Consider the following 15,250-nt stretch of genomic DNA (forward strand, 5'->3'; position numbering starts at 1 on the left):
GAGAGGGTGTGTTTTTTCCTCCTTGACAAACACTGATTTGCGGTCACAGTGAGTGGGTTTTATTGGGGATAGATTTGTGTATAAATGAGGTCTCTGCATAGGACCACTCAGCCGTACAACCAACCTGTGAAATTAGAATAAATCTGTGGACGGGGCCTGATTTGGGCCTGTGAAACACAGATAATGTCAGCCTGATTGATGGGCTGTGCAGGATAGGACCGTTCACAGCCGAGCTGGAGAGAGTTTGTAGAGGAAGATTGGGAGTGCAGGATAAGAAGGTAGGGAGTGGGGGAGAGGAAGGTCGGGTGTGGTGGGAGTGGGGGAGAGGAAGGTCGGGTGTGGTGGGAGTGGGGGAGTGGAAGGTCGGGTGTGGTGGGAGTGGGGGAGTGGAAGGTAGGGTGTGGTGGGAGTGGGGGGGGGGGGGGGGTCGGGTGTGGTGGGAGTGGGGGGGGGAGGTCGGGTGTGGTGGGAGTGGGGGGGTGGAAGGTCGGGTGTGGTGGGAGTGGGGGGGGGGGGTCGGGTGTGGTGGGAGTGGGGGAGAGGAAGGTCTGTTGTGGTGGGAGTGGGGAAGAGGAAGGTCGGGTGTGGTGGGAGTGGGGGAGTGGAAGGTAGGGTGTGGTGGGAGTGGGGGAGTGGAAGGTAGGGTGTGGTGGGAGTGGGGGAGAGGAAGGTAGGGTGTGGTGGGAGTGGGGAACAGGAAGGTAGGGTGTGGTGGGAGTGGGGGAGAGGAAGGTAGGGTGTGGTGGGAGTGGGGGACAGGAAGGTTGGGTGTGATGGGAGTGGGGGAGAGGAAGGTCGGGTGTGGTGGGAGTGGGGGAGAGGAAGGTTGGGTGTGGTGGGAGTGGGGGAGAGGAAGGTCGGGTGTGGTGGGAGTGGGGGAGAGGAAGGTTGGGTGTGGTGGGAGTGGGGGAGAGGAAGGTCGGGTGTGGTGGGAGTGGGGGAGTGGAAGGTAGGGTGTGGTGGGAGTGGGGGAGAGGAAGGTAGGGTGTGGTGGGAGTGGGGGAGTGGAAGGTCGGGTGTGGTGGGAGTGGGGGAGAGGAAGGTAGGGTGTGGTGGGAGTGGGGGGGAGGAAGGTAGGGTGTGGTGGGAGTGGCGGAGAGGAAGGTCGGGTGTGGTGGGAGTGGGGGAGAGGAAGGTAGGGTGTGGTGGGAGTGGGGGAGTGGAAGGTCGGGTGTGGTGGGAGTGGGGGAGAGGAAGGTAGGGTGTGGTGGGAGTGGGGGAGAGGAAGGTAGGGTGTGGTGGGAGTGGGGGAGAGGAAGGTCTGTTGTGGTGGGAGTGGGGGAGAGGAAGGTAGGGTGTGGTGGGAGTGGGGGAGAGGAAGGTAGGGTGTGGTGGGAGTGGGGGAGTGGAAGGTAGGGTGTGGTGGGAGTGGGGGAGTGGAAGGTAGGGTGTGGTGGGAGTGGGGGAGAGGAAGGTCGGGTGTGGTGGGAGTGGGGGGGAGGAAAGTCGGGTGTGGTGGGAGTGGGGGGGAGGAAGGTCGGGTGTGGTGGGAGTGGGGGAGAGGAAGGCTGGGTGTGGTAGGAGTGGGGGACAGGAAGGTAGGGTGTGGTGGGAGTGGGGGAGAGGAAGGTCGGGTGTGGTGGGAGTGGGGGAGAGGAAGGTAGGGTGTGGTGGGAGTGGGGGAGTGGAAGGTAGGGTGTGGTCGGAGTGGGGGAGAGGAAGGTCGGGTGTGGTGGGAGTGGGGGAGAGGAAGGTAGGGTGTGGTGGGAGTGGGGGAGAGGAAGGTTGGGTGTGATGGGAGTGGGGGAGAGGAAGGTAGGGTGTGGTGGGAGTGGGGGAGTGGAAGGTAGGGTGTGGTCGGAGTGGGGGAGAGGAAGGTCGGGTGTGGTGGGAGTGGGGGAGAGGAAGGTAGGGTGTGGTGGGAGTGGGGGAGTGGAATTTAGGGTGTGGTGGGAGTGGGGGAGAGGAAGGTAGGGTGTGGTGGGAGTGGGGGAGTGGAAGGTAGGGTGTGGTGGGAGTGGGGGAGAGGAAGGTAGGGTGTGGTGGGAGTGGGGGAGAGGAAGGTCGGGTGTGGTGGGAGTGGGGGAGAGGAAGGTAGGGTGTGGTGGGAGTGGGGGAGAGGAAGGTAGGGTGTGGTGGGAGTGGGGGAGAGGAAGGTAGGGTGTGTTGGGAGTGGGGGAGAGGAAGGTAGGGTGTGGTGGGAGTGGGGGAGTGGAAGGTAGTGTGTGGTGGGAGTGGGGGAGAGGAAGGTAGGGTGTGGTGGGAGTGGGGGAGTGGAAGGTCGGGTGTGGTGGGAGTGGGGGAGAGGAAGGTCGGGTGTGGTGGGAGTGGGGGAGAGGAAGGTCGGGTGTGGTGGGAGTGGGGGAGTGGAAGGTCGGGTGTGGTGGGAGTGGGGGAGTGGAAGGTAGGGTGTGGTGGGCGTGGGGGAGAGGAAGGTAGGGTGTGGTGGGAGTGGGGAGAGGAAGGTAGGGTGTGGTGGGAGTGGGGGAGAGGAAGGTAGGGTGTGGTGGGAGTGGGGGAGTGGAAGGTAGGGTGTGGTGGGAGTGGGGGAGAGGAAGGTAGGGTGTGGTGGGAGTGGGGGAGAGGAAGGTAGGGTGTGGTGGGAGTGGGGGAGAGGAAGGTAGGGTGTGGTGGGAGTGGGGGAGAGGAAGGTAGGGTGTGGTGGGAGTGGGGGGGGGGAAGGTAGGGTGTGGTGGGAGTGGGGGAGAGGAAGCGAGAGTAGGGTTGAGAATGGGGATCAATGGGTAGATGGAAAACAGGAGAGATTCTAGAGATGGTTAGAGGTGTGGAAAAGGAGGATGTGGCTGTGACGGGGGAATGGGGAAGATAATAGCATTTCCTCTAACAGGGTTAGTTCATATGGAAGACAAGGTAAACATGTGAGGCAGTGGAGCCATTTTGTGATGTTCCTCCATTTTACAGGAGAAAATATATCCAGACTTGTTCTGTTTCTTGAAAACAAGATTTGTTTTCGTAGTCATTCTGATTTTATGAAATAAAGTCCTCGTTTCAATTCTGTAATTGTCTTGGTTGGAGCTGCAGTCTGTGTCTGTCCCTGGAATGGACTGAACTCCCTCAGACAGTTATAGCAAATGTCTGGCCTTCCATGGCAGACATGCTAGTCAGTTATTGACAGGGTAAGGACAGACTTTTTGATAAATTGCACATGGTCTGGGCCACTTCTGTCTGTCAGAATATATCAGTTGGCTGGCTGCTCAATCAGTTCAAGTTAGAGCTGCCTAGTTTGCCACCCAGAAAACTCTTGCTTGGCTGCCACAGGAATAGAACCAAATAGCAATACTTGAAATGTATTTTTCTTTCAGCCTGAGCTGAGGTTTATTACGTTAAGACTGCCATAACATCACTTTGTGTAAAATGGCGCCGGAGAAGAAGGCAGACGTTCAACGTGCCCCCAGCCGATTGTGTTTTTTTGTTTGTTTATTTGCGTTGTTTGTAAAAAAAAAAAAAAAAAGTACTTATTTTGTACGTAATGTTGCTGCTACCATCTCTTCTGACTGAAAATAACTTCCAGACATCAGGACTGCGATTACTCACCACGGATTAGCAGAACGGGTCCGACGAGAAGGATAAAGTGCTTCCTCGGGAACAGGCCCCGATCCCCATGATCTCGGTGAAGAGGAGGCGGAAAAAGAGGGTCCGAAGGTTGGCCTGCCTTCTAAGAATTCGTAGGTGATCTAATAAATCCCCACTTCCCTCCGTTCTGCTAGCAAATGTGCAATCTTTGGAGAATACAATCAACGAGTTACGCAGAAGATTAAACTACCAACAGGACATTAAAAACTGTAACATCTTATGCTTCACGGAGTCATGGCTGAACGACGACAATATCAACATACAGTTGGCTGGTTATACGATGTACCGGCAGTATAGAACAGCGGTCTGGTAAGGCAAGGGGTGGTGGTCTATGTGTTTTTGTAAACAACAGCAGTTGGATGATACCTAAGGAAGTCTCGCCCTCCGACGAACCATCAAACAGGCAAAGAGTCAATACAGGACTAAGATCGAATCGTACTACACCGGCTCTGTCGCTAGTCGGATGTGGCAGGGCTTGCAAACCATTACAGACTACAAAAGGAAGTACAGCCAAGAGCTGCCCAGTGACACGAGCCTACCTGACAAACCAAACTACTTCTGTACTCACTTCGAGGAAAATAACACTGAAACATGCATGAGAGCATCAGCTGTTCTGGAAGACTGTGTGATCACGCTCTCCGCAGCCGATGTGAGCAAGACCTATAAACAGGTCAACATTCACAAGGCCTCAGGGCCAGACGGATTACCAGGACGTGTACTGCAAGCATGCGCTGACCAACTGGCAAGTGTCTTCATTGATACTTTCAACCTCTCCTTGCCCGAATCTGTAATACCAACAGGTTTTAAGCAGTCCACCATAATCCCTGTGCCCAAGAACACTAAGGTAACCTGCCTAAATGACTACCGACCCGTAGCACTCACGTCTGTAGCCATGAAGTGCTTTGAAAGGCTGGTCATGGCTCACATCCCAGAAACCCTAGCTCCACTCCAATTTGCATACCACCCCTACAGATCCACAGATGATGCAATCTCCATTTCACTCCACACTGCCCTTTCCCACCTGGACAAAAGGAACATCTATGTGAGAATGCTATTCATTGACTACAGCTCAGCGTTCAACACCATAGTGCCCTCAAAGCTCGTGGTGGTAAGGGTAGGTAACAACACATCCGCCACGCTGATCCTCAACACAGGGGCCCCTCAGGCGTAGGTGCTCGGTCCCCTCCTGTACTCCCTGTTCATTCATGATTGCACGGCCAGGCACGACTCTAACATCATCATTACGTTTGCCAATGACACAACAGTGGTAGCCCTAATCACCGACAACGACGAGACAGCCTATAGACATGAGGTCAGAGACCTGGCCGTGTGGTGCCAGGACAGAAACCTCTCTCAACGTAATCAAGACACATGAGATGATTGTGGACTGCAGGAAAAAGAGGACCGAGCACACCCCCATTCTCATCGACGGGGTTGCTGTGTAGCAGGTGGAGAGCTTCAAGTTCCTTGAGGTCACCAACAAACTAACACGGTCCAAGCACACCAAGATAGTCGTGAAGAGGGCACGACAAAACCTGTTCTCCCTCAGGAGACTGAAAATATTTGCCATGGGTCCGCAGATCCTCAAAAGGTTCTACAGCTGCACCATCAAGAGCATCCTGACTTGTTGCATCACTGCCTGGTGTGGCAACTGCTCAGCCTACGACCGCAGGGCACTACAGAGGGTAGTGTGAATGGCCCAGTACATCACTGGGGCCAAGCTTCCTGCCAACCAGGACCTCTATTCCAGGCGGTGTCAGAGGGCCCTAAAAATGGTCAAAGTCTCCAGCCACCCTAGTCATAGACTGTTCTCTCTTCTACTGCACGGCAAGCGGTACCGGAGCGCCAAGACTAGGTCCAAGAGCTTCTACCCCCAAGCCATAAGACTCCTGAACATCTAGTCAAATGGCTACCCAGACTATTTGCAGTGCCCCCCTTCCCCCTTTACACCATTGCTATTCTCTGTTATCATCTATGCATAGTCACTTTAATAACTCTACCTACATGTACATATTACTTCAACTAATCGGTGCCCCCACACATTGACTCTGTATCGGTACCCCCCTGTATATAAAGTCTCACTATTGTTATTTTACTGCTGCTCTTTCATAACTTCGTACTTTTATCTCTTACTCTTATCCATAATGTTTTTAAACGGCATTGTTGGTTAGGGGCTCGTAAGTAAGCATTTCACTGTAATGTCTACACCTGTTGTATTCGGCGCATGTGACTAATACAATTTGATTTGATTTGATTTGAACAAGATGGTTGAAGCAGAGTGCTTGAATACTGCTGTGACTTCTCTGACTCAAACCACTATCCCAGAATCATCCTTACAGATCAGGGACAGTCAAGACAAGAGGTTACTTTATAGTTACAGCAGTAGCTCATCAAAAGTTATGCATGCATTATGGAATGCTCTACTTTGTCTCTATACACTGGGTAACACTTAGAAGTTCAGGTTGACTTGTCGGATGTAGACTTATGCAGTATAGATTGGTGGATGAGGAAAATACTTTAGAGAGAAAAATGAATGGATTAAAGAAGAGAGACAGAGAGAGATGCTGCTCTGACCCTGTGACCTCATTATGCCACCAGGAGGCAGCAGGCTCTTTGTTCTCCTTACTGCCTATGACAGATCCCCCCGCCCCCGCCTCCCCAGCTCCCTGCATCACACACACATGCATGCGCAGACACACACACACACACACACACACACACACACACACACACACACACACACACACACACACACACACACACACACACACACACACACACACACACACACACACACACACACACACACACACACACACACACACATGCACATGTGCATGCACACGCACACATCTTCTCCCTCTCTCTGTTTCAATTTGCTTGTGGTAGTCTCACACTAACAAGACGCTTGTTTTCTGGATGGGGGCACTAGCTATCCCTGTCTTTACCCAGGCATTGGTATGCAGACTGTGGTACATGATGCCACACTAACAAGAGGATGGTTTTTGAAGGGAATTTTGCTTTTGAGATAGATGGAAGAAATTGGATGGTGTGTGACCGCATTATTAAGTAGATAGTGCATACAGACAAAGATGCCCTCACTGTTGAATAGATCTCTCTGTCTCAGCAGCATTCCTTATTTCTTCAATTTCTCCATGCTCCAAGTATGGTTTCGTTTTTTTCCCTGCCTCGGATATATGTGTGTGTGTGTGCATGTGTAGGGATAATCCACCAGTTCCCTGTGCCCATGGGGAAATGAAAACAGAGGGATGAGGCCAAGGGATCATTGAGAGGGTTCTCTGGAGAAGAGAACAAGCAAACTTTAAATCAGGATGAGAGGGGCCTCGGCCTGTCGAAGCGTGCGCGCGCGCGCGTGTGTGTGTGTGTGTGTGTGTGTGTGTGTGTGTGTGTGTGTGTGTGTGTGTGTGTGTGTGTGTGTGTGTGTGTGTGAGTGTGTGTGTGTGTGTGTGTGTGTGTGTGTGTGTGTGTGTGTGTGTGTGTGTGTGTGTGTGTGTGTGTGTGTTTGTTAGGAAGGTTAGCCTACTAAGGTCATTCAACTCAGGGTTGAACTTTTAAACAAATCTGACTAACAGTAAATGTAACATACCGCAAGTGGGTTTCTTTTGAACATTTACAGACAGTTTGCATCCACAGTCAAACATACCGTATGCCTCTTGTGTTGTCCCACAGACGCATGTTTAAACATATTGAGTGCGGACTACTGTAAACCCACACAAGGCATCTGTGTAGAAATGAAAACTGCTGAAAGTTACATTCATCAAAAATAAATAGCCCCCAGGAAGTTAAATCTAGGGAGTTAAACAGAAGAGTAAAACTGTTAAGCTTAATGATGTGGAGAGTTTGGGGTATTGTGTTTTGGGTGGAACTCCAGCAGAGAGCAGGACAGAGCTCCAGATGCTTGTTAAATGCTGCCTCATACAATATGGACGCTGTTTCTCTACTGCTATCAGGTGGTTAATTATGACTTAGAGAATTCCACTGAAAACCAACCTTTTGTTTGTTTATTTACTTAATTAAATAATGTTAGTGGAATGTTCTTTACAAGATAACCCTGCACACAATGAAAGGGCAGGCTTTTAATCTTAATGATGCTGTTGAGCTACGAAAGGACCAAAATATTGGCATAAATGCATAGTCTTATATTGAAAGTGAAACTGTCTGCATCTTTAGAATAATTCCTAGTGTTTATACAACTGTAAATAATTCAACAGTTTTTTCTATTGTATAAACTCTGAATACTCAAGTGTGGCTTTTTCCTTTCTTGTATTTGAATAAGATGCTTTCTTAAATGTATATGTTGAAATACTGCTGTACTACTGCAACCACATTGAATACTCTCTCTGTCTCTCTCCCTCTCGTTGTCTCTCAGCCTCCTACCAGGTGAAGCAGGGGACGTGTGAGGTGGTGGCCATCCACCGCTGTTGTAATAAGAACAAGATTGAGGAGCGTTCTCAGACCGTCAAGTGCTCCTGTTTCCCAGGCCAGGTCGCTGGCACAACCAGAGCCAGGCCCTCCTGTGTGGAAGGTAAACGTACATTGTGTGTGTGTGTGGGACCTGAAGAAGATCCTTGCAGGATTGAAATGTTGTTTGTTTATTAATACAGGTACGTGGTGGAGCCTATGAGTGTGCGGGCTATATTTATTTCATACCGGCCCTATAACCCCCTAAAGGATATGCGTGTGATCACACTTGACTACTGTGTGTATGTGTGTGTGTTTGTGTATGTGTGCATATGGCACAGGAGGTTGGTGACACCTTAATTGGGGAAGACGGGCTCGTGGTAACGGCTGGAACGAATATAGTGTAATGGTATCGAATACATATAACACATGGTTTCCATTTGTTTGATACCATTCCATTTGCTCTGTTCCAGCCATTATTATGAGCCGTCCTCCCCTCAGCAGCCTCCACTGGCATGTGGGTGTCATTTATTTTAATTTGCTTACACATGGATGTTGTATACCAACATAGTCTTAGAAGCTGTTCTGATTGTGAAGATCCCATCAGAGCTGTGTTTGAAGGACTTGTTGAAATATTTACCACACAGCCAGACTTAGCCACTTCCTGCATGGACAGGAAGCTGGCACACACTCTAATAGTCTCACAAAGTGCTTTAGTTCTCTACTTCATGATAAAGTGGGTGTGTATTTCTCTGTGGTGCAGTCTGTCCCCCATCCTGTTTATAGTAGATCATGTAACATTAAAGGCTAGGGACACAGCAGACTAATGCAGGTAATGGAAGATCACTCTGCAGTGTCGCCTTCCTTCTCTTATCCTCTAGAGGAATATGAAAGGAGAGGGAAATATAGTACATCTGGCAGCCTCTGAAGGTTTGGCCCAAGGCCTGAAATAAAAAAAACACAATTTAAAAGGGATGATTTAATTTGGGAAAGCATTCCATTTCACATCAATTCAGGCCTTTCGACCATACAGTATGTCAGATGGTAATAGAAAAATAATTTTCTGCTCCCTCGCACCCTGTCATATCTCTAGACTCAATATTGTTGAATCAGGTTTCCACAAATAAAACCCTTAGGAAAATAGATTACATTTCATTATAAAAAAGATTGCGGGACAAAAGTGTGTGATTGTGTGTGAGAGAGACAGAGAGAAAGAGAGAGAGAAAGAAAGAAAGATGGAGAAATGGAGCAAGAGAGTGCAAGGCGAGGAGTTATGAAGGGGATGGTGTTGTCTTAGCGACGATAGAGAGAGAAAACCCAGGAGTCATTTTGATCGACCTTGCATTGCCTGTCTATGGTGTTGAGGGTTTCCGCTCTTCAGGGAGAGACAGAGCCTCTGAGTGTCAACTGACCCTTATCAGAGAGGCCTCCCCTTCTCCCTATCCCCTGGCACATATACACAACTCTGTCGCACAGCCAATCCAGATGAATTACCCCCCCTCCAGTGGGAACCAGATAGTTGTCCCGTACGTGAGCGGAGAGGATGAATCAAACAGAACCGAGACAGACCTGCAGGGACTGGTGAAGTAACCTCAGGCTCTAGCTTTAATGTCTCTGTTTAGCTTCTTCCATGTTTTTTCTCTCTTGTTCTTTCCTTTCTAAGAAAGAGGTTGTCCTGCGCTGGTCAGCTCAGTTCCAGTGCAGACTGAACTTCCAGTCACATAGCTGCTTCATGTCTCAGATACAGATGTGGAGACCTTGGATGGAGGCTTTTCCATTGTACTACATATGAATAACAAAAGTATTGTAATGATGGGAGATTTTTACAGTAAAGCATCTTACAGTATAGTGCAGTTGTTATTTGGAAATTCAAGATTTTTTTTATGACAAACTACCGTAACATTGTCAATGTTCAACAATACTTGCAGAAACTATTGCATAGGGACCACGCTGCATGGTCATATGAATGCATTTTCTCAGAGTTTCTGCTAAAGAGTGATTAAAATGTAAATGTAACCCTTTTCACTCACCTTAAACATATGAGATACAGTTCCTATGACTAACCAATAGAGGGCACTGTTCAATAGCCATTTGTCTTTAAGGCGCCTGCTGGTACCCAAGGCTAGTTTTCTCATGTATCTTTCATTTTGTTTACCTGATAGGAAACATAATAAATATAAATATATTTTTTATGTATCTTAGATATTGGTTTAGAGCCAAAAATGTCATAACGGAGAATTCTGGAGAAAGCTGCAAAGCCCTGAAAAAATACAAATACAGTACACAGAAATGCCCTTACCCCTCACTACATCCCACATGTCTAACCCTCCTAATATAAGAAAATGCCCTAGAGAGCTATTCCACTGCGGACATAGCTATTAAACATCATTAGAGCTGTGCGAGGCACTGTGTCCTCTCAGGCAATGGACAGAGAGAGGCTCTTTCCAGTATCCTCCATTTTGTTCTGGTTTAGTCCCTCTTGGGGTACCTCTCTATATGAGGGAGCTGCCTGGACTGAAGAGGAGCCCTGAGGACTCCACTGTGCTGTTGTGTTTAACGCTGACCCTCGGGTGAGGTCAAGGGTCTCAGAGATAGCCCTTTGGAGAGAGCCTTCTGGGGGCCATCTGCCCACTGAATAATGCACTATTGTGACAATTTATAAACTGCAAAATAGCTATATACTGTAACAGTACAGTTCTTTTTTTATCTCTCAATCTCATTCCCTCCCTAAATGTATGTAGGCCTATGTGGTTAGATAGATAATGACTGTAAAGGTGAAGAGCGGTGAAGAGCAGTAAAAATATGTCTTGTTTACCACAGTCACACTGTCTCCACTGGGCCTAACAGCTCAGAGTTATAAAGTATCCCAGGCAGAATGATGTCCCTACTGTCACCAGCCAGATGGCCATCCCCTCACCTTTTAATTTAATACCAGTGATGAGTGTGGTAAAGTTTAGATGAGGGACATTCCATTAACTGTAAAATACTGTACATCAATTTCCAACAGCTCTTCATTGCAAAGACATTCTGAAAAACCATATTATTGAGAGAGGTGTGATGAGTCACAGCACCCAGTAATGGAGCACACCATTCATCACACCTCTCTCGATAATATGCATTTTGAAAATGTGTGGCCATACAGAATTGTGGTATATTTTGATCAAAAGTGTAGTTACTGCGGTTTGCCTTTGTAGGGCAGAATGTTGTGCTCCATTACCGGGTGTGGTGAAGTCTGACCTGTTATCATTAAGCCAGCTTGTTAAAGACCAACGGCTGACATTTTCCTGTCTCACTGTATCAGAATCCCACAGCTTTCTTCATCTCCTCTTTTCTTCTCTTCTTCGGTTCATCTTGAAGCACATTCCCTTCAGGCTTTATATGGGAATTACTGGAGAATGTCTTTAGCTGTGTGTTGGTTAATAAAGGCTGTGTTGTAGTTGGAAGCAGAGAGTGGAACGCCCCCTTATCACTTCCTTCTTGCTGCGCAGCTCTTAGATTCAGTCTATGGGGTGGAATTCATAATGACCAATAAGCAGAGGTCAAGAAGATGACTTCTATTTATCAGAACACACCGTGGGGATGTCGACGTGGAGAGGTGGGCGCTCAGTGCCAGCACTGGATTATACTGCATTATTATACAACATGAACCTGTGTCAAAGTCAGCTTTACCAACCTGAGTCAATATGGGTCTAAATCAAGCCATTTCATTCTAACAGAAAGGCCTGAATGGATGCAGATTGTTATCGCTGAGTTTGGCCTCCGATGGCGGAGAACTCGTCTTAAGGTGCTGTGTTATTGAGCTCTCCACCAGAGGGGGGTTAATTCACTTGTATTGGCTGTGTGACAGGGTTAGAGTTGTGTGTATGTGTTTGTGTGTGTGTGTGTGTGTGTGCACATGTGTGTGTGTCTCTGTGTGTATGCGTGACAATGTGAGTGTAGATCTGAGCAAGTATCTACAGTACCAGTCAAAAGTTTGGAGATGTATTCACTATTATTCTACAATGTAGAAAATAGTAAAAATAAAGAAAAACTCTTGATTAATATGTGTGTTCAAACTTTTGACTGGTACTATACTTTCTAAACCCATGTGAGGTGCTATCTTTTTCTGTTGTGTTTACTGTTTTCGTTCCTTAAACAGTATGTTAAGTTCATCTTGGTATCTGGCAAGTCTATTGTTCCGGTGTCTGTGTGTGTATGTGTCTGTGTGTGTGTATTTGTCTGTGTGTGTGTGTGTGTGTGTATTTGTCTGCATGCTTGGTGCGTGTGTGGCACTTGAACACAGATAGGTTTTTACTTAATCATTTCTGAAAGAGATGGATGCCTCTTTTCTGCTATGACTATACAGAGAGTCCAGTGAATGGAACGACTCGTACGCCACGGGGGCTTCTGCTGCTGAATCCTATTTTGGAAGTCAGCCAGTTGTCTCACCCTTTCTGTCCCCCCCTGTTGAGTGGAGCAAATTAAATCCATGCCCTCCGTGTGTGTGTGCATGTGTGCGTCCGTGTGTGTTTGAGCATGCAGGTTCTCCAGATAGCCTTTAAATGTTAATGATTTGTAAGGACATAGAACCATTAGTGTTAAGCTTTTACGTCCAACATGTATAGTGCCTCCCACATGCATGCACTGCTCATATACAGTACACATGGGGACTGCTCATATACAGTACACATGGGGATTGCTCATATACAGTACACATGAGGACTGCTCATATACAGTACACATGGGGACTGCTCATATACAGTACACATGAGGACTGCTCATATACAGTACACATGGGGATTGCTCATATACAGTACACATGAGGACTGCTCATATACAGTACACATGAGGACTGCTCATATACAGTACACATGAGGACTGCTCATATACAGTACACATGGGGACTGCTCATATACAGTACACATGAGGACTGCTCATATACAGTACACATGGGGATTGCTCATATACAGTACACATGGGGACTGCTCATATACAGTACACATGGGGACTGCTCATATACAGTACACATGGGGACTGCTCATATACAGTACACATGGGGACTGCTCATATACAGTACACATGAGGACTGCTCATATACAGTACACATGGGGATTGCTCATATACAGTACACATGAGGACTGCTCATATACAGTACACATGGGGACTGCTCATATACAGTACACATGGGGACTGCTCATATATAGTACACCTGGGGACTGCTCATATACAGTACACATGGCAACTGATCATATACAGTACACATGGGGACTGCTCATATACAGTACACATGGGGACTGCTCATATACAGTACACATGGGGACTGCTCATATATAGTACACCTGGGGACTGCTCATATATAGTACACATGGGGATTGCTCATATATAGTACTCATGGGGACTGCTCATATATAGTACACCTGGGGACTGCTCATATACAGTACACATGGGGACTGCTCATATACAGTACACATGGGGGCTGCTCATATACAGTTCACATGGGGACTGCTCATATATAGTACACCTGGGGACTGCTCATATATAGTACACATGGGGATTGCTCATATATAGTACTCATGGGGACTGCTCATATATAGTACACCTGGGGACTGCTCATATACAGTACACATGGGGACTGCTCATATACAGTACACATGGGGGCTGCTCATATACAGTTCACATGGGGACTGCTCATATATAGTACACATTGGGACTGCTCATATACAGTACACATGAGGACTGCTCATATACAGTACACATGGCAACTGATCATATACAGTACACATGGGGGCTGCTCATATACAGTACACCTGGGGACTGCTCATATACAGTACACCTGGGGACTGCTCATATATAGTACACATGGGGACTGCTCATATACAGTACACATGGGGACTGCTCATATATAGTACACCTGGGGACTGCTCATATACAGTACACATGGGGACTGCTCATATATAGTACACATGGGGACTGCTCATATATAGTACACCTGGGGACTGCTCATATATAGTACACATGGGGACTGCTCATATACAGTACACATGGGGACTGCTCATATATAGTACACCTGGGGACTGCTCATATACAGTACACATGGGACTGCTCATATATAGTACACCTGGGGACTGCTCATATATAGTACACATGGGGACTGCTCATATATAGTACACCTGGGGACTGCTCATATATAGTACACATGGGGACTGACGGTATAATCTGGTGCAACACATCACTTCTCATATTCTGAGACTTATGATTTGTTGTACATTGTTCGTACCAAATAAACGTAATAGACAAATAAAACATGTGAACTCCTTGTCCTCCCACAAACACACACACACACACACACACACACACACACACACACACACACACACACACACACACACACACACACACACACACACACACACACACACACACACACACACACACACACACACACACACACACAGTACATCTACCCCCTGCCGCCACATACTCCCCAGACCTATGATGATATATACACATGCATAATATCACATCGTTGTATTCACAGTGAGTTCAACCTCAGCCTTTGTTGTACTATTTGTACTATTTGATGAACACTCTAAAAGCCTCATGCTTGGTTGCGTTTTGTATTATGCCTTTGTAGTCCAATGGGAACAAAATTAGTCATTGTAGCCCACAAAAAAATACATACAGTAATCTGACTTGTCTGCTGTTATGTTTACAAGATATGTAGGGAGAGGTTGCATAACTCTAATTGAAGTTGAATTGTAAATTATCTACTGCTATTTGTATTTAAACTTTACTCAGGTCACGTGGCCTACATTAGCTTAGAATGTAACAGAATCATAATATATTATGTCATGTTTTGTTTGTGGTTAAAACGAATGATCATGCATTTTACCTGGAACACAGACGGAAACAGACCGCTAGCAGCAGATGGGCCACTGTTTTTCATCCATTCTTTCACCAGTAAAGACCTTTTAGCAGCTAGCAGACACTAATGAGACAGCCTATATGACATGACAGTGTGCGTGTGTGTGTGTGTGTGTGTGTGTGTGTGTGTGTGTGTGTGTGTGTGTGTGTGTGTGTGTGTGTGTGTGTGTGTGTGTGTGTGTGTGTGTGTACCTGCAGAGATAAATGTCTTGTGGGACTCATTTTGTGGCTGTTAACATGTTGTTAGCACAGTATAACACAAACACATAAGTTAGGATAGTTTAATCTATGTTGCTATGGGTGATACTTCCCAAAGTGCAGGAGCTTCCGTAGAAGAACAGAAAAGAGCAGCTGCAGTTTCATCTTTGTCCACATGATGTCAGAAACATTT

The 15,250-nt window shown here is 47.3% G+C and overlaps 1 protein-coding gene across 1 annotated transcript in view; it reads left to right on the forward strand.

Annotated features, from left to right (window-relative positions):
* The window catches only part of LOC129815101 (chemokine-like protein TAFA-4), a 52,140-nt gene that overhangs the window by 28,391 nt on the left and 8,499 nt on the right, over positions 1-15,250 (forward strand). Inside the window, exon 4 of the mRNA XM_055868470.1 lies at positions 7,925-8,080. Coding sequence (XP_055724445.1) covers positions 7,925-8,080 — 156 coding nt within the window. The remainder of the gene's footprint in view (positions 1-7,924; positions 8,081-15,250) is intronic.

Source organism: Salvelinus fontinalis, chromosome 18 (assembly GCF_029448725.1).
Source record: "Salvelinus fontinalis isolate EN_2023a chromosome 18, ASM2944872v1, whole genome shotgun sequence".
Taxonomy (NCBI): Eukaryota; Metazoa; Chordata; class Actinopteri; order Salmoniformes; family Salmonidae; genus Salvelinus; species Salvelinus fontinalis.